Below are 26,534 nucleotides of genomic sequence, written 5' to 3'. Positions count from 1 at the left end.
GAAATGTTGAACACTTTGTTGGAAACTACTTTAGAGACACTGTCTGGTGTTTGCTAAGTCCTATATTCCCTGGTTGCGAGTTGGGGCGGCTGCAAATGTTAGGTGATTAGTTATGAACACCTGGGGGCTTGGGGGCGGTGTAAGCGATCCAACTTGGTTCGGAGCTCTGGACCGTTTAAGCATCAACAACCCTCGGAGTACGCGTGAATGCAATCGATTGTAAGCATCAGAATATACATAAATATATTGTTTGTGGTTCATGGAAAGCCAAAGTTTTTCTTCATTCAACGAACAATATGAAACTCATGAGACTACAGATTTCTGTAAGGGACATTGACAGAACAAGAGCTATTACTTCTTTATTGCAATAGCTCTTGTTCTGCCAATGCGTCCATGGCAGAAATCTTTCACAACTGATTCTGTATCTACATGTATTTCAACATCTTTCTGTATGTGTAATATTAGAAGATTATTTAAACGAGCCTGCCCCATAGCGCTCCTCATCGATGTTTCGATTTGTTTATGTTACGATAAGGACAATGCGAGTTCGGAGTGGGGAGGGGGTCTTTTTCACACCTCCACTATAAGCAATAAAGTTCAGTTTCCAGGTCTTAACAAAGTCTCACAAGGTCACTCATTTGGCGAGATCACCACAGAGACAATATAGAACGCTAGTTGCTAGTAAGTTACATGTAGTTGTTGGAAATTCCAAGTGGATGAGCTTAGACTGCAATTCTTAGTACTTAGCTGAAAATCATTAAAAAGTTGGGGTGGCTCAGCCACCCCAGGGAAAATGGGCCTGCTTTTGCTTGAGTTTCACATCATATGTCGTAAATTTCATACGATGGGTCGACATTCAACTACTTATATTAAAATGAGCTCCAAAGAAAAAGCAACAAAGTTGACTCTAAAAATTAAAGGACAAAGAGAATAGAGAAAAGCTAGAAACTGAACTGCTCACCTTGGAGAGCTCTATGGATGAATTGCTCACCTTAGAGAGCTCTATTGATGAACTGCTCACCTTGGAGAGCTCTATTTATGAACTGCTCACCTTGGAGAGCTCTATTGATGACCTGCTCACCTTGGGGAGCTCTATTGATGAACTGCTCACCTTGGAGAGCTCTATTGATGAACTGCTCACCTTGGAGAGCTCTATGGATGAACTGCTCACCTTGGAGAGCTCTATTGATGGACTGCTCACCTTGGAAAGCTCTATTGATGAACTGTTAGAATAATCCTGAACTGTTCTTTGCTTGTTCTCCTCTTGGTTACATTCAGTACCCTCTCGTCTATTGCTAGAGGTCTTAGACATCTTGCAACTCTTACCGCTAGACCCTATTACCAAACAAAACCTGGATCACCAAATTGTAACAAGAAGAGATAACAAAGACATCTACAATTAAACTTGCAACAGTCTATGAAAGTTGAAGAACTCTGATGTCAGTGATAGTTGGTGTAACCATGAAAACAATGACTGATGGTGTATAAACTAGATGCAAAACAAGTTGATCCTTCCAAACTAACCACATGTTTCAGTAAGGAGGCCTTCTATGAGCTCACCTTCAGCTTTAAAGGCGAGGAGATTCTTAATAGTTGCAGCAGAGCCAAGAGAAATGAGACGGTGCTTAGAGGTGGTGAGATTCTTTAGCATCGGAATGGCGGAGAGTTCAATGAGGGCTCTTTGATCATCTGGACACCGAGCGGAGATGTTCCAAAGGGCGCCACACGCATTGCCAACGATGGCCAGTGATGGAGACCTGTTCGAAGTTATTCCGCGATACAAAACAACTTATGAATGTATATAAGTAACCAGAGCTAATGAATTCTTGAATCTAATAACAGTAGAAATTAGACGAAATGTTGTAAGATAATTGCTGAGTGACCTTTAGGGTTTGACCTTTTTCATGTAAATAGGGAAAGTATTTATGCGCGGTCAGAAAAGACTAGTTCTCCAGTTCTATTTCACATTCCTAGTTCTCTCATATGATCGATACAAAAAGGACTTGAACACTTGAACGTTAAGACACCATAAGCCCAGTGTAATCAACATAAATATAATCAAGTTAACCTTTTTCATCTTAAAAGTGCACTCTTTTTGTGATGTTATTGTATTGTTTGCGAGTTAAAACTTTAATTCTCCTAATTACATAATGCTCTCTTTCACTGAGATCTTTCCTGTATTAATGAGATATTAGCAAAAAGTTAATTGGTGCTAATTCTTTTTCTTAAGCCATTGTGTTTAATTTTTAGAAGTTTTCTCAAATGTTTGACATTTTTATTTCCTTACCAATATAAATTCAGATGTTATTGACATTTTTAACATTCATATCTCAAAATAACATTTAGTTAACAGTATTTAGATTAACCTCTACTTAGCAACCTAACAGCATTTAGTTAACAGAAATTAAATTTAACACTACTTAGCAACCTAACAGTATTTAGTTAACAGTATTTACATTAACCTCTACTTAGCAACCTAACAGCATTTAGTTAACAGAAATTAAATTTAACACTACTTAGCAACCTAACAGCATTTAGTTAACAGAAATTAAATTTAACACTACTTAGCAACCTAACAGCATTTAGTTAACAGAAATTAAATTTAACACTACTTAGCAACCTAACAGCATTTAGTTAACAGAAATTAAATTTAACACTACTTAGCAACCTAACAGCATTTAGTTAACAGAAATTAAATTTAACACTACTTAGCAACCTAACAGCATTTAGTTAACAGAAATTAAATTTAACACTACTTAGCAACCTAACAGCATTTAGTTAACAGTATTTACATTAACCTCTACTTAGCAACCTAACAGCATTTAGTTAACAGAAATTAAATTTAACACTACTTAGCAACCTAACAGCATTTAGTTAACAGTATTTACATTAACCTCTACTTAGCAACCTAACAGCATTTAGTTAACAGAAATTAAATTTAACACTACTTAGCAACCTAACAGTATTTAGTTAACAGTATTTACATTAACCTCTACTTAGCAACCTAACAGCATTTAGTTAACAGAAATTAAATTTAACACTACTTAGCAACGTAACAGCATTTAGTTAACAGAAATTAAATTTAACACTACTTAGCAACCTAACAGTATTTAGTTAACAGTATTTACATTAACCTCTACTTAGCAACCTAACAGCATTTAGTTAACAGAAATTAAATTTAACACTACTTAACAACCTAACAGACAGATCATTGCTTCTAATGGATAAGAACAACAAAAAAGAGGAGATTCTAAGCCTTAAAATGATACGAAACTTTTGTACTCGTGTCTTATTTTTGGCCAAATTATAACCGGTTATATGTATTTCAGGAATACTAAATTATTGTAGGTGGTCCTATACTTCTGCGCATGACTGTAATCCTAAGCACATATAGAGATACCAAACAGCACCCACACAATATCAACCCAAATGTAGTATGCTAAGCTCTGAACAACATAAATATCATGTGACACCCAAAGGTCTGTGCAAATATAATTTCAATTTGACGCAGAGCTTGTACGACACCCGAATACTGAAGAAACGATGAACTCACTTGAGATGGGAGAGAAGTATTTCTAGGGCATTGTGGTTCCTCAGAATCTGTCGGTAGTCGTCTCTCACAGCAATTACACTACTTATGTTCCGTAATATACCACCTACATTAAACCAACAGCAATGATATGCTCATGATCTCACCATTATCTACACATATATAAATCTCAGTGTTTGTCTTTTTGTTAAACCCTGTGTCCAGTTATAACAATTAAAATCCAGCAATGAAAAATCTGCATGGCACTGGACTTGATCCCGGTACCTCCAAATCTTAAGGCAGCAAACTCGACCATTAAGCTACACGGAATATAATATAGCTCTAATACAATACAATATATCTTAACTAATGCAAATAGTCATTACATTGGTTAAGATACTCATGCTTGAAGCGCTTGCTCGGGGGTTAATAACTAGCACTGTTGACCGCTACGCCGCTACGCTACCGCTGGCCCAAAACGCAAGTATTGTTTTAGTAAAGACCTAGCTTTCCAGGTAAGTTACTCAAATTTATTAGGTAATTATTCTATTTCGGCTAGTTCTACCATAAGTTCCAATCCACAGATGTATCCATAGACTTGCCTGAACACTCGACGATAGCCAATGTCCTGCTGGGTGACTGGTACGACAACATGTTAACAAGAAATTCGATAGAGCCATCCACCTCACAAATACATGTCTTGTTGTAAGTGCAGTGAGCTGACAAATTCCATAAGGCGGAAAGAATAGACTTGAGGGTTGACTCCTTGCCAACCTATTAAACATAAGAATCAAGGCTATGACCGCTTTATACATTGAAGAGCATGAAACAGATTCTATTCCGCTACGACCTTCAAGAAACGTTTGTTGATCACTCTATGGACTACAATATTAAAACCTGATGCAAGCAATGTCAGTTTATGAACTACAACTTTAAATCCTGACACAATACGTATCAATCTAAGAATTATGGCAACAAAAAACAGTACTCTACGAGCTACAACCTCAAAATAAAACGCCATACATACCACTCTATGAACACCAGCCACAAATCCTGACATTGCTACCTGAAACTGGTAATCACTACTAACTAATGCCCACTACTAACCGATAATCATTGCTAACGGATGAACACTACTAACCGATGATCACTACTAACCGATGATCACTACTAACCGATGATCACTACTAACCGATGATCACTACTAACCGATGATCCCTGCTAACCGATGATCATTACTAACCGATGACCACTACTAACCAATGACCACTACTAACCAATGACCACTACTAACTGATGACAACTACTAACCAATGACCACTATTAATCAATGATCCCTACTAACCGATGATCACTACTAATAAATTATTACAACTAACAGATGATAAGTACTAGCTAATGTCGTTACTAACAAACTTCCCAAATAAGAACCACTAGTAGCCTGAATAAGGCTGCGCATGTGCCATTTGGTGAATTTATTGCTTGCTATAGAAAAATGGTCTCTGTTAAAAATGGCCCAACTTTAAGGTTGATATAAAAGTAGTTAGTCACTAGCCACTTGGGAAATGACCTATAATAGCATCTCATAATTGTGATCGGTAATTGGGGTGCAAAAATAGACGAATCCATGGTAAGCCCCAACAACTGCTGCAGAGGAATTAATTGGCAAGAGTTTGTAACAATTATTATTGGCTCGCACTGAGATTGATAATTGAAGTTGAGCCTTCAAGCTATAAAGAGAGCTCACTATGGGTACGATAAAGAGGCTATAGTTATACCTGAACGGCGGTGATCATAAGCTTTGTGGCTGCTCTCGAAAGTCTAAGGTGCCTCTTGCTTGCCTGATCTGCCTTCCATGATAGGTTCCTTATCACACTCGCTGCCACCTGACAAAGGTCCTCGTTGAAAGACTGCAACTGCAGTACTATAGCGTCGAGACAGCTTTGCATCGCACACAGCCGAGCCTGCACATAGAAACAGTGCTGACATACTTGCCAACAACAAATACAGCACGGTGCAACTGTCTTTGTTATATGCTGTATATCATATCTGCAGTTTTCTCTTTTTGTATGTTTCATAAAGATTGACATTGTGGTCTAATCAAGGAGCGATTTTGATTTTGTTCTAGGGTAAGTTTTTTCAAATAAATGAAGTTGTTTGGAAGGGAAAACAAGGAAGTGTGAATGTTAGCACTCCCCAATTGCTGTCGCAAATTTGTTGATACAAATTCAATGATTGAGTACTCCCAACTACTGAAGAATTATTGACAGCATAGCAGGATTATTGACAGCATAGCATAGCAGCATAGCATTGGGACTGCACTTCAGTTGAAAGATGAAGAGACAACTAAACCAGTAAAATAGCTGGTATTGAAGTTATACACATGCTAGTCAATTGTATCCCTGCGATCCGATCCGCTATTATAAGGCAAGCTCACCTTGACTGTTTTACATAACTTGGATAACAGAAACATAGACACCATATCAACCAGTGTTTGAAAACCCAGTCTATATAATTGTATGTTAATAACCCTGCCTCTATGATTGTCAATTTAAAACCATGTATCTCTGACTATGTGTCAATGACTATGTGTCTGTGACTCCGCATCTATGACCATCTGTCTGTGACTCTGGGCCTATGACCATCTGTTTATAACCTTGTATCCATGACTACGCATCTATGACTCTGTTTCTATGATCATCTATCTATAACTCAGTGTTAACGACTCTGTATCTGTGAACCTATATCTATTACACTGTGTATTACACTGTGTATTACACTGTGTATTACACTGTGTTTACACAAGTATCATTATCATCCCATGCTTTTTTTATTTTATGTTGTCTAGTGTTTCCATTGAAATTATTTTAGAAAATACTTTTGAATTTGGAATTGTCAGCACTATGGAAAAGTACTACGGTGTATATTTCAGGTATGTGAAGAGCATATAAATGTCATCATAAAGCCATAAATATTTAAAATCACTTTTCATAATCGATTCTTTTATAATAAATTATTTAGATAGGTTTTTTTCCGTACTAAAACAACATATAGTTCATTTGATTGCGTTGGGTTCCCTTGGCTAAACATCATACTAAGATGGCTTTACTGAACACAACCTGTCACTTTCAAGACTTCATCTGATTAGCAGTTATTTTTACATATGGAGTGCATCGCGTAGGATGAATAGGATGTCTAGGATGAATAGCAATTGGATAAAGGCAAGGAATGGATGAGAAAAAGAGTAATCTGATCATATGAAACTTATCAAATGGGAAAAAACAAGAGAAATCAACCTGAAACCTACCTTGTTAGCGCTGTCCCCAAAGGTAAGATTAGTGAGGGTCATACAAGCGTATCGTCGCATGGTAACTCGCTGCAAGTCAGAGCTTGCGTTGTATGATGATTGGTCGAATTTAATCAGCTGACTCATGCAGTGAAGTCCACCTGCAACAAGTTGATTAGTTGGCCAGGTTTGACTCACAAGGAACCAGCGACTTCTATTAATTAAACTCCATGCTTTGAATGGGTTCAGAGCGGCTCGCTGTCGATGAATTCCCACCCGACCATTCCAACGATTCGGAGTTGTACTATGGCTATTTCCAATATTCACGATGTATCCTTCACAACAAAACTTGTTATAAGTAAACTCACTTTCGGGTCACCATAACTTCTCAATTCATGCATAGTCAACTAGTTGCACCAGGCCAGGATGGTCGATTGCAATGTTGAATTTTTTTACTTCTACTGTGGACAGCTTAGTTTTGCTAAGCTCTCCCCAGCGCTACTTAGTCTGATAGATTTGAATCAATATTACTTGAAAGTAATATCGATTCAAATCAATCAGCGATGAGCATTTCTATGGTGCCGAATAGTACTCTCACGGCGAATATCTTTGCACAAATTTAGCAAAGTGAAATGGAGTCACAATCATTTGGATTTCTGTTTCTATGACTCGGAGCAAAAACAACTGATTTTGAGTGAAAGCGACTCTGAACCCATTTGAAGCATGGAAAGGCAGCAAAAACTATCAAATGTAGTTGAAGCTACCAAATCCGAGTTGAAGACCACATAAAACAGAGTGATGATTATGCAACAACATCATCAACACAATTCTAATGCCTTGTTATGCATTAGAATCCTGTTTCATTCTAATGCATAACAAGGCAATATAACACATTGCTAACCCATCAATTGCGCTTGTTGCAACATACAGCATTGCACAAGCACAACTGAGGGGGGGGGGTAGCAACTCCCAAACAATTTCAGTACAACTAGTAGTGACTTTATAAAATGTGTTAATGTATAAACTGCCATAAACTGTTAAGGACTCTCAACACTTTAGTAGCACTAAAGATATATCAGATATATGCCTTTGTCATTGGCCAGATTATCAGTGCCAAAAGATAGCTGAAAACCCAATCAGCGTTACATTGCAGCATATATATATAAATGTATACAAACACACACATATTCATGTAGACATATGTATGTATATGTGTATATATATATATATATGTATTTTGTTTTTTCAGTTTGTATTAATTGTATCATTACCAAATCATCTTTTATTGTAATCATAGCAAAACAGATCTAATTTAGCTATTATTGGCTAATTATTTCGCATTTACATTTAAACACTTTTATAGTTGTTTCGTTTTGTTTCTTAATTTATTTGAACTGCACAAAACACTTTTCTCATGATATGAAGTTTGAAAGTTAGACATGTAGCTGTTGTAATATGTTAAAACAAATTTTTCTTTGCCAAGATTTTTATTGCCCGGGTAACATCGGGCATTCAATTAGTATATGTAGATATACATATATATACATACATATATAATATATAAATGTACACATATATATATATGTACAAGCATATATATAATATGAATGATACTACACGACATGAAGTAGGTGCTTCTGCCCAGCAATTGCGACCAACAGCAGTCAGCGTTGAAGGTCGTATCTTATGGCAAAAACATTAACCACAAAACACACAAAGAGTATGACTATCAATATGAACCTGAGATCTATGGTGACAGGTGACCATTTATGGAAACATTGTGTCCATCAATCCCAACAGCATTTGCTGAGAAGCTGACTATTCACAGGTTTCGGGTACAATTACAGCACTTCAGAACTGAAACTGAGTCAAACGCATAACCTACCTAGGGCACATATAGGCTGCCTTCCATGGTCATCGAAAGAGAGTTTCATCAGGGCTGCTACAGCCGGCCCCGGATCTCTGTCCATATCACTTGGTGGCCAAATGGATTCAGCTAAGGGGAGTGATGCGTGGTCAAGTTGTTCATCCTGTAACACAAGAAGTCTGTCCAAGACCTACCGGGTAGCGATAAGGAAGCTGTAGGTAACAGACCTTGATATCAAGAGACAATGATTACAAGATCTGAATATACAAATCATTGCTAGCATAAACAGATGATTCTAGAAGCATAAGAATGATGCAACATATGTAGGAGCTAGTGTTCGGTGTCAACCAAGCAATGCGTCTTAAGTAGCTTGTTTATGGACATATTTACATAATGCCATGCTGACCCTTGTGGCTTGTAATGCTGACTACAGGGAGGTTTGCCATGTTTACCTTGAATATTACGTAGCTTGATGCCATTGTATTGTCTATATCGAGTTAGAATCTTAAATTAAACTGTACTTGACCAGTTCTGGTTAAAACGACTAGAATGATTACAGCCTAAAGAAACTAACAGCACACGTAATTATGCTTTTAGAATGTTGCACAAAACCCTTATAACGGTGACCTTGGGATCTGCCATGTTACATTTTCCACGGAAGATTTTTCTATTACCTGTATAACATAATCTGACAATGAAGAATGGTTACTCAGCAAGTATCAGTGAGCCACTATCAATACATTAGAAATTTGATGAAGACAGCTATGGAGTGGCATCGTACCAGCACAGATCAATAGAGATTGGTTTTGTAAGGTTGTTAAAATACAATTTTAACACCCGATCCAGAACGAAAAAGCCCCCAGTGAAACAGAAAGAGCAACTTAAGTTTTGTAAAACTAAATGTTGTATTTCAAAGCAAGAAATCTGGTGAACAGAAACTTAATTTAAAAGTTTCATTTTATAAATGATAAACAAAAAAACAGCAAAACACAACAACACATTTTTTAAATTTAACATTCCACAGTAATTAACTTGACAGTTTTCATGGCGCCGCAATTACTTCACCACACTTTATCAGCAACTAGAATAAGATGTTATGGCGCTGGTTAAATCTCATGAAGTACCATACACCAATTGATACATATCAAAATTTCACATTTTAACAGAATGAATCATGTAGCAGATAAACGAATTTTGGTTAAGGCCAATGACTTAGTGTCGAGACGTTATAGTTGTTTCGAAGTGCGTGAATGAACAGAGCTGACCTACATAGCCTCATGACATTCCGCTCAACCAATCAAATGTTCTAGTTCTAGGACGGGCTAATACTGATCGGAGGCACAAAAATGACATCATACAGGACATAGTGCCAAGATTTCAACATAGAAATCTACCTAATTGGTTGACTAACCATCACTAGATTTCTCCATCGACTCAGTGTTAAAACAATTACACTTTTTACAACAAATCAGATTTTTTTGATTTAAATCAGATTTTTTGATTTAAGTCAGATTTTTTTGAAAACATCAACTATCAGCTTTTTTTCAAAACCGCTAACATAATATTATTTTATTTTGTTGAAGTGTGCCACATGAAAACATTAGCAACATAACAAAACAACTTTGCATCACTTTAATTTATTGAAAGTTGTTTTTATTTTAATTGTGACCAAGTTGTGCAGTTCATATTCACAGTAGACCCTCCATTAGTTCTATTTTATGGGGATAAATTCATGTCAGCATTCAGTGTCTGGTGTTCAGGACCTTGTAAATGACGTGGAAAAATAAAAAAATTATCAAACATGAATTTTTAGGATGATTTAAATCAATGATTTAAATCATTTGATTTTAATTGGCCAACCCTGCATCGACATAAGACACCTTCGCATAATGACAGTTTCCAACCAATTATTATGATGAACACTTACCAATGAAAGACAGAAATAGATGTTTGTTAGATGTTGTAGGTGTTACTATGAAACCAGATACACTAGCATTTCGAGAATTGGTTATCAGCTAAACTCAGCGGCAACATTTAGTATTTTTATAAAGAATGTTTGGTGGATCAGAAACGGCATGCGTGTCACCAAGAATACCATAAAAGAACCAAGATTTTTAGGAGCACTGTTGGCGTGTGCTAACCATTCAGACCGTAATCGGTTCATTCTGTATGTGACGGAAAAGTGATGCACACCATTGCGCCTCGGGTAAAGCCTGACTCGCGCTGAATGTTACTCTAACATTGCCATAAGAGGTATTGGATGTTAATAAAAATGTACTATCTAACACTAGTTGACCTAATTGAACATTGATGAAATTTTTGTTGGCAGAGTTACGTTGCATTTGTTCAATTTTGACAAATATTAAACATCCTAACCATATAAAAAAAATAAAGAGTTACCAATATTCCAATGATGTAAGTTTTTCTATATCTTATGGTCTACCAGCAGTCAACTTATCAAGTAAACCGTTTGAAGGCAGAATAACATTAGTAAATTCAATCAACTTCCTCAATAGACCTGAAGGTCTCCCTCTGTGGCTATGTCACATAACCAAAGTATATCGAATATATTGTCTGCTCTGTCATAAAAAAACGTCTACCCTCTACTATAAGTTCCGGCAGACAAACAAACTTTAGTAATTGCAAAGAACTGAATCATAGTATTAAATTCATCTACGCAGATTTTCCTCAGAGATGGAGAAGTTATAGATAGAGTTTACATTAGTACTACAACTAGGCAGTAGTAAGAGAAACATGCGTGTGAACATGCGTGTGAAGTCGTGCGTGTGAACATAACTTCCTAAGGGCATCAAGGGCAAAATATTTTGAATGAAGTATAAAAAGTAGTGTTATGGGTGGCAACATATATTTTTTATCTGTAATCATAACTGAAAGAATATTCTTTCAGTTATAAAAAAAGACTACAAATAACTAGGATAGATTACTGCAATAGAAACGACACTAGGGCGTATTCTCCAGCAACAGCCATATGTGTTGTAAAACTGGCTGTGATTGGCAGGGCTCACTTAAGTTTGAGAGTGACCATGTAGGACTTTTTGAATTAGCTGCACCAGGAAGTGATCAATATCAATACTGTTTTATGATTGGTCAGCAAACAAGACAACAGATTTCCCATCAAACTTCATGGATTCCAATGCAGTTTAAATTAACACATTTTTGTAAATATGGTTAGTGTCGGCGCTGACAATAACTTTAAAAACTGAAGAATATATTCCGCTCGGTCTAGTACTTGAATTAGATACGAGTAGAAGTTAACACGCTGCTAGAGTTAGATGCTGTCGAGACTCACCTCCCTGATAGCCTCACAATGAGCCTGCACTGTCTCCAAGTATTTTAGAATCTTCACCTCGCGTCGACTTTTTTTATCATCAGGCTTTGAATGAACGATGTTGTGCAACGCTTTACATGCCCTCGCACGACACACTCGCCCAGCCGTCAGTGACCCTTTGTCCGCCTCACTTCCATATATCAACTGCAAAACAGCATTCGAGTTTTATTCAGCAGCCTGCCTAGAGTAGTTATTTTGAGGAGACAGACTTGAAGGAAGCCGAACAACAACTTCCGACAGTATTCGTAACTGCCACTAATACCATTAGCTACAACAACTGTTCAAATGTACAAGGGTTGATTAGCTGCCATTGATCGACCAGCTTTAAATGAAGTAGCAAGTACTTTACACACAATATACTAGGGTTGTCAGACTTGATGTCAATTACTACAGCTTAGTGGCCAGATGGTAAATTCTGTACAATTGTAACCAAGCCATGCCACCCTCTTAGGTGTTACTACAATTTATTTGCAATAGTAACAAATCATACAGTATCCATGGCAACTCCCCTCAAACTGAACCTTGTCACTTATGATATAAATGCATGAAAGATAAATCACAACCAGTGTTAAAAGTATGAGAGGAGTTGCTTCCCCAACAGCATCAGAGGGTACAAAGAATTCTACCAAATCCTCAGGATATAACAGGTTCCACAGCCTAGCTTCTCAGTGAACCTACGATATTCCTTTCAGCCATACCCAGTTACCCTCAATTTCTTTTACACAGTGGGAGTTATCTTTTCATACATAACCTAACTATCTCAAACATAGTGCAAATCCCCAGCTCTCGCTCCCCCTCCCCCTCCCCCTCCCCCTCCCCCTCTCTCTGCATAATGCAACTTGAACACACAATACTTTACACTTTACAACAAGTGCAGGCACAACACATACCTGTACTAGTAATGGCAGACACCCCGATTGTCGCATGGCAGCGCACGAGTCAGCAGACGAAGACATGGCGAGTAGCGTTTGACTCATGTCCTCTGGGTCATGAGTGCCGAGCATTGAGAGAAGTGAGTAGACCATTTGGACCTGTAAAGGGGAAGAGGACTATGTACACACATCAGATCCTAGATCACACAACAACAGAGATTTCTACATTCAGTCTCACTCGCAATGTTTACACGATGCGATTCATCGCAAGTTTGTATCATCTGCAAAATAGAAATGACAAAATCCGCAAGTCAGCAGGTTTTGTTACTCGTCAATTTTAATCGAATGTTTCGTGTTTGCCAAAGGTGACAGCGACTCTGGCGAATGATGTGCAAGAAAATGCCGTGCAAGCTATTCCATTTTCAACATTTCCTCACTTTTTCCTCACCATTTTTTTAACAAAGCACCAGCATTAATCGGCAACACGTGAATGTTAGTTGAACGCTTATCACATAGTAACTCAACGTGCACACAACTCCAAATCTGCACAAAGGAAACATCGGTACCTTTCGGTGTCCACGACACCGAAAGGTAAAACCATTTATGTTCATGGATGGGTAGTAAGCTGTCAGAAGCTATTCAGCAGTAATTGGCAGCATCAGTAGAGACAGACTAGAAACAGTGATGTTTTATGGCCTTCAGTAATGCGAAAAATCTGAATGATGCAAACACAGGTCCCCGGCACATCTATGTGCAAACTAACCTTGGAACCAAGGGGCTGGCTGCCAGAGAGAGGCTGAAGAGCTATAGGCACCGAGTGTACCTCAGCGGGTTCGGTTGTCTGCTGATTACTGACTCTATTCGAGGGCTCCTTGAAGTGATGAGATGGCCGACTAGAGTGGGAGGATATGCTGGAGTGAAAGCTCATCACCGACTGCGTGTCTTGAATTTGTGAGGAGCTTCCTTTTCCATCTGCAAGTTAACTTGTGAATTCGTGATTCTGTCTCAATTAATTTCTAATAAGTATCTTGTTTGAAACACTTTGAAGCATCGGGCCGAGGTAAATGGAAAATTGTTTTCCTACTTCATACTAACCCGGAAACAACTCGGCTGCGTAGCTTCGCTTTGTTTTTTCCGCACTTCCGGTTCTCGCAGGATTACCAAATTTTGGTTACTTTGTGCATGATACATTCTTAGTTCAATTCCGAAGTTTCGAGTCCCCTAAACTATTAGTACTTGAGATATCCCCGAATGACCCGACACTTCTAATCGATCAAGAAATAAAAACGGGCTGAGAATCGGTGTGTCAGAACAACAGCTTCTAATAACACAATGAGCGACATTTTTGGTAAAGAAAACTAGAAAGCTAGAAAAGCTAGAAAACTAGAAAGCTTCTCCTCCTCAGCAACAAAAGTTTTACACCAAAACTATTTTGTTTTCTATTCCTAACAAATATACACTCTCTATCAGACTCGGTGTACGGCAGCCATTGTTTCTTCAGTTACACGTACATGTCTCTCTGAAACATCACTTCTTTGAAAGAGTGTAAACAATAGCTATTAACTTTATTTAATTTTTGTTTTTCTTGAGCTTTGCAAGCTTGGAGCTCAACTATGATATTCAGTCCAAAAAGTGCTATTCTAAGGGCTTTTAGTCTTATGAAAAGTTGTTAGTACGGTACATGATCAGGGAACTCGCTTGGTTATTCAAGATTAGGCTTCAAAATGCTACAACGTTTTACACAAGGACCTTCTTTGTAATTTAGAAGCGCATAAGAACAAGGTAACTCATTCTAATTGTTTGTCACTAAAAATAAACTATACCAACAATACACAATTTGTGTAGCACATTCAACAAACACCTTTGTTCATCTAGTAAACCTAGTGAAACCTAAACCACCTAAAACCTAGTTCACCTGGACTATTTCTATTTCAAATTTGCTTATGTGAACAAGAATGTTCTTTAGAAACTACTTACAAAGTTTTGGTATATTGCACTACAACAAGTAAGCGTTATTCATCCATCTCACCCACACAAACACAGAATGTCTAGAATCACTGCGGCACAAGCTCGAATGTGATGTCCCCACAATTCTTGGCAAATACACCGGCTAATGTGCCATTGTACTGAATGCAATAATTCAGTAAGAGTAATTCGCAGGTATTACGGATCACATTAGCAAGGAATGAATAATGTAATACAGGATGTATGGAGGAAGCCACATCATACCTAATGCATATAGCTACTTCTAAGTGCCTAGGTGGCAGTCTGAAGCAGGACTACAATCAGAGTTGCCAAAACAACCAGCTTAGCTGTCTTCATTTCCCGTGAATGTGGTTCTAATATTATTTGCTGACAAACCAATTGGATTACATTCAAATCCAGACAGTTTGACTTTTCTAACATTGATGGTAGAAGATCAGGAAAAATTACTTTAGTATAGTAAGCTGTCACTCGTTATAGACTGAGTCTACCATGTGACTAATATAGTGAGCTGTCACTTGCCACAGACTGAGTCTACCATGTGACTGATATAGTGAGCTGTCACTTGTTACAGACTGAGTCTACCATGTGACTGATATAGTGAGCTGTCACTTGTTACAGACTGAGTCTACCATGTGACTGATATAGTGAGCTGTCACTCATTATAGACTGAGTCTACCATAACCTATAAATTTTAAAGTTTTCACAGATTCTATAGCAAGAATATGTAACAACTCCCCAGCTTTTTAAAATTCATAGACGTTAGAAAAGAAAAATATTGGAATGAATGAAGAAGTAATGACTATTTTAATGAGTTGAACAAAACAAAAAAATGATACCTTAATGTAAATAACCAAGAGTTTACACGAAGATGAATTCCCAACCAAACGTACAATAAAATGAAACATTAGCTTTGGCTCGGTGATTACATCTCACACAAAAATTGTCTTCCTGTTTTATCCAACTCTCCAATTCAACCAATAATAATGCAAATTACATGAATACCTGAATTACAAATTACTTGAACATCATTACTTTCCCAAATTACTGACCAACAGTGTAAATCTAACTTTCTCCAATAGAGAAGCAACAGAAGCCAACAATCGGTCCTCTCTCCTGATGATTTGATAAAACCTTAAGAGATCTATTAATTTGACTCAAATAAATTTTGTTACAAGGTTCCGTTGATGATCACTACTCACATGAACCAAACCTACGATGTGTTATACTGCAATAAAGATGAATTTGCACAAAGATTTAGTAGATTTTATCGTAGAGTATCGGTATCATGTACCGATGTCAAAAAGAGAAGGACAAACATAAAACACGACTACCGACATCATTTTTGGTGACATATTTTCCTTCTCAGCGTATTAACCGCGATCAAGTTGTGACGATTTTCATCTTGAAACATTCTGGCAGTCAGATCACCTCCAACATTAAAAACAATCGCAAATGATAGAAAAATATCGATACTTTCTGATAAAACCTACTAAGATTTTGTGCATTTTCATTTTTAAGTATATTTTAACTAAGCATCTGGGTATTTGCCAAGAATAATACTCAGCCCAAAATACACAGAAAGCTCCAGAGAGAAATAAAACTAAAAGACATGGCAAAGTAGTCAATTGTTGCAAAGACAAGAACAGGAATAGGGCATGTTTAGGTCTTGATTTCAAGAGATTAAAAAAACCTGAGTTGAGACAAACCTAGAAATGAACCTAGAGATATCATAGAATCTAAGCAAAATCCATAGCTAAAGGATTCGGGCTGATATGAGAACAGGTGCTAGCAGGTGACTGGTTAATAAAGATATTGGAAAACTTGACTTAAGACCCTTCCTCTAGCTTCTGCAACCAACTCCAAATGTCCTAAAAGGCTTACCAACTACGATAGGCCAAGCACCATGGTAGAAGTCAGAAAGCTGCTGAGGGGTGGCAGCTTTAGAACACCCTCTAATATTTTCGACCACTGGTTGATGTTCACAGTCCGCCGTCATAACCACCTCAGTTGTTTGAGTGCCAATAGTTATAAGCTCGTTGCCATGCCGATCAGAAGAAATGACACCTGGCCCGACGGCATGATCTGCTCCTGGCAGCTCAGCAAAGTGCACCTGTAATGACACGCATTGGATGAGCGTGAAGCGAGAATATCCAGAGCCTAGGGATTACTGCACAGTTTATAATCTTTATACATATCGGTTCGCAATGACCCCTGACCAGACATAATCATGACAGCAGCGTTGTCATTCAAGGTTGCGTACCATTCAACTACGAAACGTACAAAAAATTGCAATATTAATTTCTATTTTGCTCCTTTGTCTTTTCAATTTCTCACTAAAAAACATAATTTTATGTAAAATGTTTTCATTGCATTCACTGCTTTGGTACAATACAACAACTTTTCAGTGATGATTTGAACCAACATTCCAGGCCTGATGTTTCCCAGTCTGACCCTATATGTGAAACTGTAATGCAGCATTTGTGCCAACTTAAATTTTACCGATCTACTCTGACATTACGTCAGTCCATAGTAATGGTTTTATTAATCTTTTAAGGTACAGACCTTGTCTCTAATAAATTTATGCAATTAAAAAAAGCTCGTTTAAAAAACCACCAACATTCACGTTAATTTTCTGTTAATCCGTACAAAGATTTTGATGCTTTCGCTTAAAATTTAAAATTCTTTGTTTTACAATGATGCCAGGAGTTGGCCTGGACAGCCCTGGAATGTCAGCAAATAAATTTTACAAGATGGCTTATAAACTAAAGACTTATTCGTTACAAAAAAGACAAAACTAAATGATCTTCATACTTGGCTCCTTTTACAACCTCGAGCTGTGATGTAGCTGAACACAGAACAATGTTTAAGAGAATATATTCATAGGGAATCAATAACTTATTATGCTAAAGACAGTGTCTATGGGTCTAGGTGTCTATGAGTCGAAGATAGCCTATGAGATAGACATTTACAGTATCATGTAATGAGAGGTTCTACTAGTAGTTTGAACAGAGACAGGGACAAAACTTTGTCGTTAGTTCCATAATTTACTATGTTAATATTAACTTACTATGTTTTAATTAATTTACTATGTTTCAATTAATTTAATATGTTTAAATTAATTTACTATTTTCCAATTAATTTAATGTTTCAATTAATTATTTTTCACTAAATTTATTATGTTTTAATAAATTTACTATGCTTCCAAGAGTAAAATGGACTATGACTCGAGCACTGCTCATGCAGAAGTATGTACAATAAACACAGATAGCCTAATGTTCTACTAGTAAGGACACACTCATACAGATGAGTATAAGCTATCACCTAAATCGCGGTCTAGTCAAAGAGGAATGCACGCTGTTCTCTCTTATCTAGACATGATTAATAGTCTCAGCAGGTCATGAATCATATTTTCACAGTAAAATACGATCAAAAGATTTCAGAGCGCTTCGATTAGAACAAGCAGTATTATAGTGGCACTATAACACCGTATTGGCGATATTATAAAGGAGAGATTGTAAGATCAATAGCGAGCATTTTAATCAGTCTGACAAGCTGACAAATAGCAGCCGTTGAATAATTTAATTTCAAATCTAGAAAGAAAACAATTGGAATTGATCCAAAAGGAACTGAACAATGAAAAATCGAAAAAGTTACCTGACCAGTTTCAGGCTTGAGGTTAGAATCAATAGAAAGTTGTAAAGACGTGACACAGGCAGCGAACACGAGGCTGCTGGTCTGTTGTATGTGATCGCTGATTAGGCAAAAGTTTGCAGCTGGAGCGGGTCTTTAAGTTCAGCAGGTCCTAATTTTATAACAAAACTTAAAGACGAACTTGCACAAAAATTTTAGTAGATTTTATCAGAAAGTGTCGGTATTTTTCTATCATTTGAGATAATCTTTAATGTTAGAGGTGACCTGACTGCCAGGATTTTGGTCTTGAAGCATCTTGCAGATGCTTCAAGACCAAAATCGACAGAATTCGATCACGGTTAAAACGATCAGACAAAGAAATCGATCTACAATCCATCATTTTTTTGACGTCATCAATTCGTTTGCACATGTGCTCGTTCGCAAAAACGTCGCTATATTTGCAGACAAAAGATCGCCATTCTCGTTCACTTTACGTTATTTAATAGTATTTTCGGTGTTGTTTCGATATTAGAAAAAAAAATTGCAAACAAAAGCGTTGTTTACAAAAATTAATTGCAGAAGCTTCATGTTTTCAATGATAAAAGTGATCTACAAAGATGGCGGACATCGATAGAATGACATCCCACAAAAAACGAAGGATACATCAAACATACAGGCCTACACAGCCTGTACAACAGTTCACCTGCTGAGCTGATGGAGTGTTGGTAGAGACATCCCGGTAAACGAGTCCATTCATTTCCGACTCTGTATGGTCACATGACCCTGAGTCACGCCGTTCTCTTCTCTCTGATGACCAATCACCATCTATAGCCTCAGCTCTTTGTCGTATCCTAACAGGTATGGGGGCTATAGCAGGCATGAGCCCAGCAGTTCCTTTGCTAGACACCATGATATTTTTATTAGCACCATGTGAATTTGCCTGCAACAAACATCAGAAAAATTATTTTTCAAAGCATAACCCTAGATGACATTTCAAGTTCGGGTGACTACCATGGCTTGATCCTTTGCAATCAATGCTGATCAGAACCGTACCCGTCCAAGCTTTTCAGATAATCAGACAGAAACGAGGATGGAAACACAGGCACTTTGCTGACTCTCTAGATTGTTTTGGTACCCAAAAACATACAAGTGACTTACATCATATGAGAAATTATAAGTAGTGCGCACAGTTGCTTTTGACATTAGAAGGGAGTATTAATGACATCTATACGCCATAATCTGTAGTGCCAGAAAGAAAAACAAGCTTCAACTTATCAACCAGGAAAGCCAAAACTTAACAGAAAAAATTGTTTCACATCTGCCATACTCCAGGCTTAAGCTATAGAACTGCTACTACAGCGGTACATTTTGTAAATCCCAGCAGTGAAGGAATCGCTAAAAATAACCCGGCAGATGTTCAGTTGGCACAGGATTGTGCGTATTTTGCTTAAAGGCTAGTATCCACTATATCGCCGTATGTCGTTTGCGATGTTATGAACACTGTTACCACAGACGATCGTGGAAGTATTCGGGATCAGCGCCAACATAGGCCTACAGTGTGTATCCTGTTTATCGTGTTAGGCCATATGAAGGACATTAGTTACTTGAAAGGTGGGAGTAATGAAATTTTAACAAGAACAACATAGTATTGTTTTGAACGGTGAAAACTATGACCATGTGGCTAACGTAAGTACAAGATCAGACAACACCTGAAAGACTGCTATTTATCAGAAACAAAATGATGAAAAGAAAGAATTGATTCATAAACATAAATCAGTATCTCGGCAGGCACTCAAACAAAGGAGAAAAGCTTCAGTTTTAAAGTGACACGTCGATGTCAGCGCAGCTCTTTCATCTAGCGGTGCAAGAAACAATGCAAATCGCATAAATCAACACTGATAGAGGTGGAAGCCCTGCCAGGCCTTATAAACTGACTATCTGTAGCGTGTAACAACCAGCCAATAAGCAGAACAGCACTATTCACCACCAGCGGTTCAACCAATGTCACAAACTTGCAAAAGGCTGTGAAGAACGAAAAGCCTGGAACCCAAAAGAGAACCCTTAGGCCAATAACTGTTCAGAGAAGGGCATCCCCTTCCGATGAACAAAGACTGAAAATGCCAATAAAAAAAACCATCGCTGTCAAGTTTTAATAGCTGAGACCGAAATAATGAGTACTAACCAGAGAAGAAGAGAGAGCAGTCGACAGAATCCCTGAAGAGCGACGCAAAGCCCAATGCTTGCTATACGCTAAGTAATCACATATTAATCTCTTTCTTACCTAATCAATACGTAGAGAAGTGAGCTAAAGGCGCTGCCAAGGGAGCTGCTGAGAGCTCTCTAACTCCCCTCATAAATAATATCGATTGTAAATATATGACTCATGCATATAAATCATCAGCAGATGCTGCCATAGCCCAACCTCCATACGCATAGCCTCAGTATCAAGAAACTATGCAACAGCGAGTACTGACATGGAGCGTATAGAGCAAGCTTTGTAATGCGTAATTAATTTACAATGAATGCATTTACTGTCATCTCTAGCTAGCAGAGGTAAACAACAAACTAACTGCGTTAGAAGGCTGAGAAATAAGACAATTCCATAGCTATGAATAAATTGACTCCAGGATTTAATCATCTCAAACACATGTACAGCTATGGGAAACAATCTTAGACTATCTTGTATGCCTATAAGTTGAACAAGTATTTTTAGTGGGTAAGTGATTAAGTGTGTATTTAGTAAGCTAAATTCATTTAACTTAACTTCAAGGTTTATGCTATATTACGTAGCGTCACAAAGGTTTAGCGTAGCAAACGCGTTAGTCTCTCTCACAGTCATTAGCCACTACGTCTGTCTCCAAGGAAAAAACTACATGCAGTACTGTGCATAGTAATGCTACATTTTATTGCAGATCGCAACCACCAAATAGGTATTCATTACTTTTTGAGCGAAGATACTACATTACAACACTTGAAAACGCGTTTCTAAATCAAAATAGCCTGTTTTAGGTTTAGGTTCTTTTTTTCGTATTATGGAAATGGATTAATTTGTATTTAGTTATTTTATTTAGCAAATATTGCATTGAAATACGAGAAAATTTGACATACGAGCTCAGTCTCAGAATGCATTAAGCTTGTAATTCGAGGTAAGACTAATTGATAATTTGCAACATTTCCAGTCTTAGTAGCTGTAAGTTCACTCGCTGATATAAACTCTCTATTACATGTACACGTAAGTAATAACAGGCATGAGGAGATAATCAAATAAAACCACATATCATTTATAAACTTCAGGATATGAACTTTTTGAGAAGCGCAAACATGCTATTGACTTCTTAACTTGATTTAGCAAAGCGTTTAGCATTTGCAAACGTCCCTAATAGAATTAGCATTTTCTTCTCCAAGTAGCATTGACAGCATCTACTAAAATGAGTTCTGAAAACAAAATTGTTTGTCATGGCTTAAACAAACACACTTTGGCCTAGTGTACTGACAGACTACTATTGGTGCCATCGTCTGCCTCGCCGTCCTGTATGGTTGCTCAGCAAACAGTCTGTCAACCTTTTGTTGACAGACGGTGCAATACGGAATAACACTACCTATTTGTTGTATAACCAATACGGCGGTGAAGTAACCAGTTCCACCTTAGAAGATGCCATCAACCGCGCGAACAAGTTTGACCTCCAGGGTTTAAGGAAGGTACAATGTATCAGTAAATTGTAGGCAGTCAACAATGAGTAGCTCAAACAGTCTTGTAGCAGCAGAAGTAATTAAAGCCAGATGCTGGGGCACTACTTGATCAGTTTCAAGTGCAAACAGCCTTTAAATTGCACTCCAAAACTGAGTTGAAAGCAAATTTTCTTGGACTGTTAAAATTTCATACGCTTAAGGTTATGTTACTGGATATGGACAGTTATAATCAGGATTTGAATGAGCTGATGAGCTAACTGTGTTTCTAGATATTTGCTGTCTAAAATACTCAGATTGTACCTTCAATCTGCCTGACCATCCATTATATTCCTGTTTCCCCAGGAAATCCATTACACCTTATACTAATTACCAACACCTTGCCAATCCAATTTATAGAACAGCGGTCTACAAAATGACCTTTTTCTTCCGGATTACGCATAATTTCACTTCACTATTCTATATTTTATTGTCATTTTATTTTCATTTCATGGTTCAATTTGCTTCATACAGCATTGACAGTTGACCGCTCATATAGTAAAGTGCGTACCTATTGAAATACTCTGAAATCCAACCAATGAAATGCCTCTCAATTTTTTGTTAAATAGGATTCTCATGACAGCTACATGTCATTCTATCAATTTAAAACAACCAGACAGGGCAATCGTGCCATGGATCTGTACTTCGCACTCCAGAGACATTGCAGTAATGGTCTCATGTATGAAATAAACACAAGGTTGAAAAACTCACCAAAGAGGAAAGTTCAGTTGATTTCGGTTGTTGGACCATATCGATGGAGGCACCTGGCTCTTCAGATCTGCTACTTCGGTTGCTGGACCCAAGAGACCAGCCAGTGAGACTCTCTAAAGCACAAATTAACAAAACCTTGCACTTGTACAGCATGCATACCATACTTGTGAATACTAGGTACTAGTAGATACCCCCTACACAACTAACTCAAGCAATAAAAATTAGACTACCAGCAAGTGTAGAGCATAAAATATGACAAACAATTGTCCAAAAAAGCAGAACTGATTAGCGGGTAGTGTGTGGTTAACTCCAGAAACAATTACAAAACCACTGCAACTTGTGGACCGACAACATTGTAGATAAAAAATATTTTACCTGTCCCTGGATCAACTAACTGCCTGTTAGAGATCAGGCAGCAGCATGAATGCAAGCTCAGCAGCCAAAAAGCAAACTTCAAATTTGGTATTTTGTAAACTAAACATACAGTCTTTGTGTGTACAGCACAGGAATGTCTTTCTTATTCGAAACATGGCTGCAAATCTATAATTGTAAGTTTTTCAGGCTTTCGACTCTCTCACTTTACAAAGGGGTGTAGTCTGCTCTTTAATGGGTAATACGAATCACTATCAGAGAGCAAACATGGTAAGTGGTAAAAACATGGCCCTAACGCTTGTAACATGCACAGAATCAATGCGATACTTTAAACCAACAGAACACACCAATCAATTTATCCTTAAGACTAACAGCATTGAATTGATCAAAAGAGAAACAGGGTTACAATTATACAGAAACTACCACCGGTCTAGTAGAAAAATGCTGACTTACCATCATCATGAGCTCTGGCACCTCGACGCCTCTGCATGGCTGACTCGAGCCGGGCAAGATGTGTCGAGTTGTTGGTGAGCTCTTGCTGGAGTTTGCTGTTGACCAAGGTCAGCTGTTCGACCTGAGCCATCAGCTCTTCCAGCTGGGCTGCAGACATCTTCTTAGCTAACTTTTCTACAAACTAATGGGAGGGTTGCTAAATCATTGGCCACAAAAAACTAACAGTTTAGTTTAGTTTATGTTGTTGGTTACACAATGACAAAATGATATTTTCTGTATCTACATGTAACTTCTTTAAAAACAAAAAAGATGAGACATCACTAAATGTTAATGAGATCTAAATGCTATTTGTCTCAATGGTACAGAGAACCTTTCTCTAAGCAAGAAGCAAATACGAGACACTAGTGCAGGTGATAGAAACAATACAGGTGGTCAGTCCTACTTAACTATGCATGATAAGGTTAAAAATGAAACAGTAAAGTGAATAGCTCACAGTGTTGTGCATACATACAGACGAAATGGTGACAATACAGGCAGCTATAGCAGGTGTCTCAACATGATAACGTCTCACTGTCAGTTGTAAAAGCTCCGACAGTATTGCAAATCAAAGGAACATCACGAGAAGAGATATTTGTGGTCTGATAAAATGAATGGTCGCGGTGATGAAGAATAAGTAGAGATCAAATCTACGACCGTGTTTGACTGAAAGGACATTGCTTCATCCAACCACAAATTTAACCACAGGAGTAAGCATTCACTCCTCTACCTGATAGATAGTAGATAATGAATACTCTTAATTGATACTTGTTCACTGCATTGGAGACACGCTACTAGCATTTCCTGCATTCACTCCATTTCAACAAAAACTCAACCAAATCTCTTCAAATCTCTGCAGTAAGAAATATATGTTATGATATTGGCTGCGTATGTGGCCCGGACAGCTGTAGGCCATAGTTAAAAGGATTGATTAACAGAAGTACTTATGTAACTCACATACCTATAGGTTCCACGGTGCAACTACACTGTCCTCAATCTTATGAAAGACCCGTTATCCTTCCATAGCCAAAGCAGAACAACTACAATTATAGATTACTCAAGTAAACGGAATATAGAAGCAAGCTCAATTAGAGCATCACAACAGACATGAAGGTGGATAAAATACCCCTAGAATCTCAAAGACAAGTATGTAGCTTTTAATGAAGGTAGGAGCAATTATGGCAACTGCTAACTGCTGCAAGTAACATCTTTTGCATCCACTCCTGACAGCTATGTGCATAGCAATAAGTAAGCAGAGAGGAACAACAGCCATATAATATTACCTGAGAGGCCGTGGTTAGTGAACATATTTTGCAATTAGCAGAATATACACCGACTACACCTATGCCCTGACCTGTTAGCTTAGCACTCAACTTTTGGAAGTCTTTCTTGTCGAGTGGAACATTTATTAGCTAAGCAAAACATTTCTTATTTTTTATAGAGCATATTTATACATAAAAACATATTTATATAAATATATATACATAAAAAATTTATTTGTGTTGAGTAGAGCTGTTATAGAGTGCATAGCATTTAACAAGTGTGCCCGTTTTTTCAGAAAGTGACAGCACTAGAAACTAACCAAATGCTTGAGTAGCGACAACCATCTATCAACTTACAAATAAGTATGGTGTTGTTAATCAATCAGGTCATCTTACGCTGCCAGTACACCGATATACTCTGATACTCTAAAAATCATGCTTATACTCAGTCTAGAAGGCGGGAATTCTTGATGGCCTAACAACAACCTAATCCTAAAAAGTCGCGACTGCGTACAGCTAGATATGAAGCACTGTGTATCAGATTAGCATGAGCTAATAACTTTTGTGAATGGATAGACATGAACGGTTAAGAAGCAGCGAGTGCCTGATTGTACTTGTTGAAGGTGTGCAATGGAATTGAAAGCTGCCATTGACTGATCTTCAAAGGAATCTTTCTACTTCAAACTTAATTAAATTGTTTGCAACTTGCAGTACGCTTGAACTGATTAAAGGGAACAGTTAATGCATCACTTTGAGGTGATATTCATAAATCATTTTGATGACTCTCCTGGAATGAATGCATTAGTATAACTACAGAGACAGAGCCCGCCAATGATTACTGACTGATGAATGAAATTATGCTGATGGAAATGCAGTGTAATGGAAACCAGATAACTTAAATTATATGAGAAGTCTGTTGCAAATCTTCATAATTAATGTATGCAACAAGAAGCTTGGTGACTGCTGACGTACTTCAATACAAACCACTAGCGGTTCAAACCTGATTAAGCTAATAAGGTTATATAAATTTGAAGCTTTCTCAGCACAGCTTCAATTATTTATAGGCCTACAATACGCGAGAGACCAAAGGTGAGCTGGCCCGTGTTTAAATGCAGTGAAACAGAAAGCTTGATATTAGTGAATTATGAAGTTTGATTTTAAGGAGCGACAGTTTCCATTCGCCCTTCAGATATATGAGACGCCAGAAACATTTCATGCTAGTCATTAAAAATGAATAGGTCTATCATTCCCTGTGTGAAAGTTACTGGTATACATGTCAATGAAGCAACCAAAACTTAAACGAGCAAGTGGCGCCGTGGAATAACTACCAATAAATATTTAACATCACATTGATTAAAACTTCAAATAATACCTAAAACTAAATGATGACAAAAGGCAAAACGTAAAAGTAGGGTAGTAAACGTAGAACTACACATTGAAAAAGGAGCTCACAGC

The 26,534-nt window shown here is 37.6% G+C and overlaps 1 protein-coding gene across 1 annotated transcript; it reads right to left on the bottom strand.

Moving 5' to 3' along the window:
• Window positions 1-1,519: 1,519 nt before the first annotated feature.
• LOC137400579 (adenomatous polyposis coli homolog) lies at window positions 1,520-23,938 on the bottom strand. Its single transcript, XM_068086909.1, has 14 exons — window positions 23,782-23,938; window positions 22,957-23,069; window positions 19,223-19,459; window positions 18,544-18,624; window positions 16,771-16,999; window positions 13,667-13,875; window positions 12,922-13,062; window positions 11,993-12,175; window positions 8,701-8,845; window positions 6,837-6,976; window positions 5,308-5,493; window positions 4,132-4,303; window positions 3,554-3,656; window positions 1,520-1,757 (listed from the first exon to the last, which is right to left on the bottom strand). Exons 1-14 carry the CDS (start codon window positions 23,936-23,938, stop codon window positions 1,520-1,522), a joined length of 2,334 nt encoding a protein of 777 aa, XP_067943010.1.
• Window positions 23,939-26,534: the final 2,596 nt, after the last annotated feature.

This window comes from Watersipora subatra, chromosome 7 (genome assembly GCF_963576615.1).
Source record: "Watersipora subatra chromosome 7, tzWatSuba1.1, whole genome shotgun sequence".
NCBI classification, from domain to species: Eukaryota; Metazoa; Bryozoa; class Gymnolaemata; order Cheilostomatida; family Watersiporidae; genus Watersipora; species Watersipora subatra.
This window is presented reverse-complemented; position numbering and strand designations above follow the sequence as displayed.

What these genes read in the sequence shown, in the direction of transcription:
- LOC137400579 (XM_068086909.1), bottom strand. Translation starts at nt 23,938, where the DNA reads ATGTCTGCAGCCCAGCTGGAAGAGCTGATGGCTCAGGTCGAACAGCTG. An exon ending in TGCCAGAGCTCATGATGATG is followed by an intron (nt 23,070 to 23,781) that starts GTAAGTCAGCAT and finishes TTTGTGCTTTAG; the next exon opens with AGAGTCTCACTGGCTGGTCT. An exon ending in GCCAGCCCCTTGGTTCCAAG is followed by an intron (nt 13,063 to 13,666) that starts GTTAGTTTGCAC and finishes TCCCCTTTACAG; the next exon opens with GTCCAAATGGTCTACTCACT.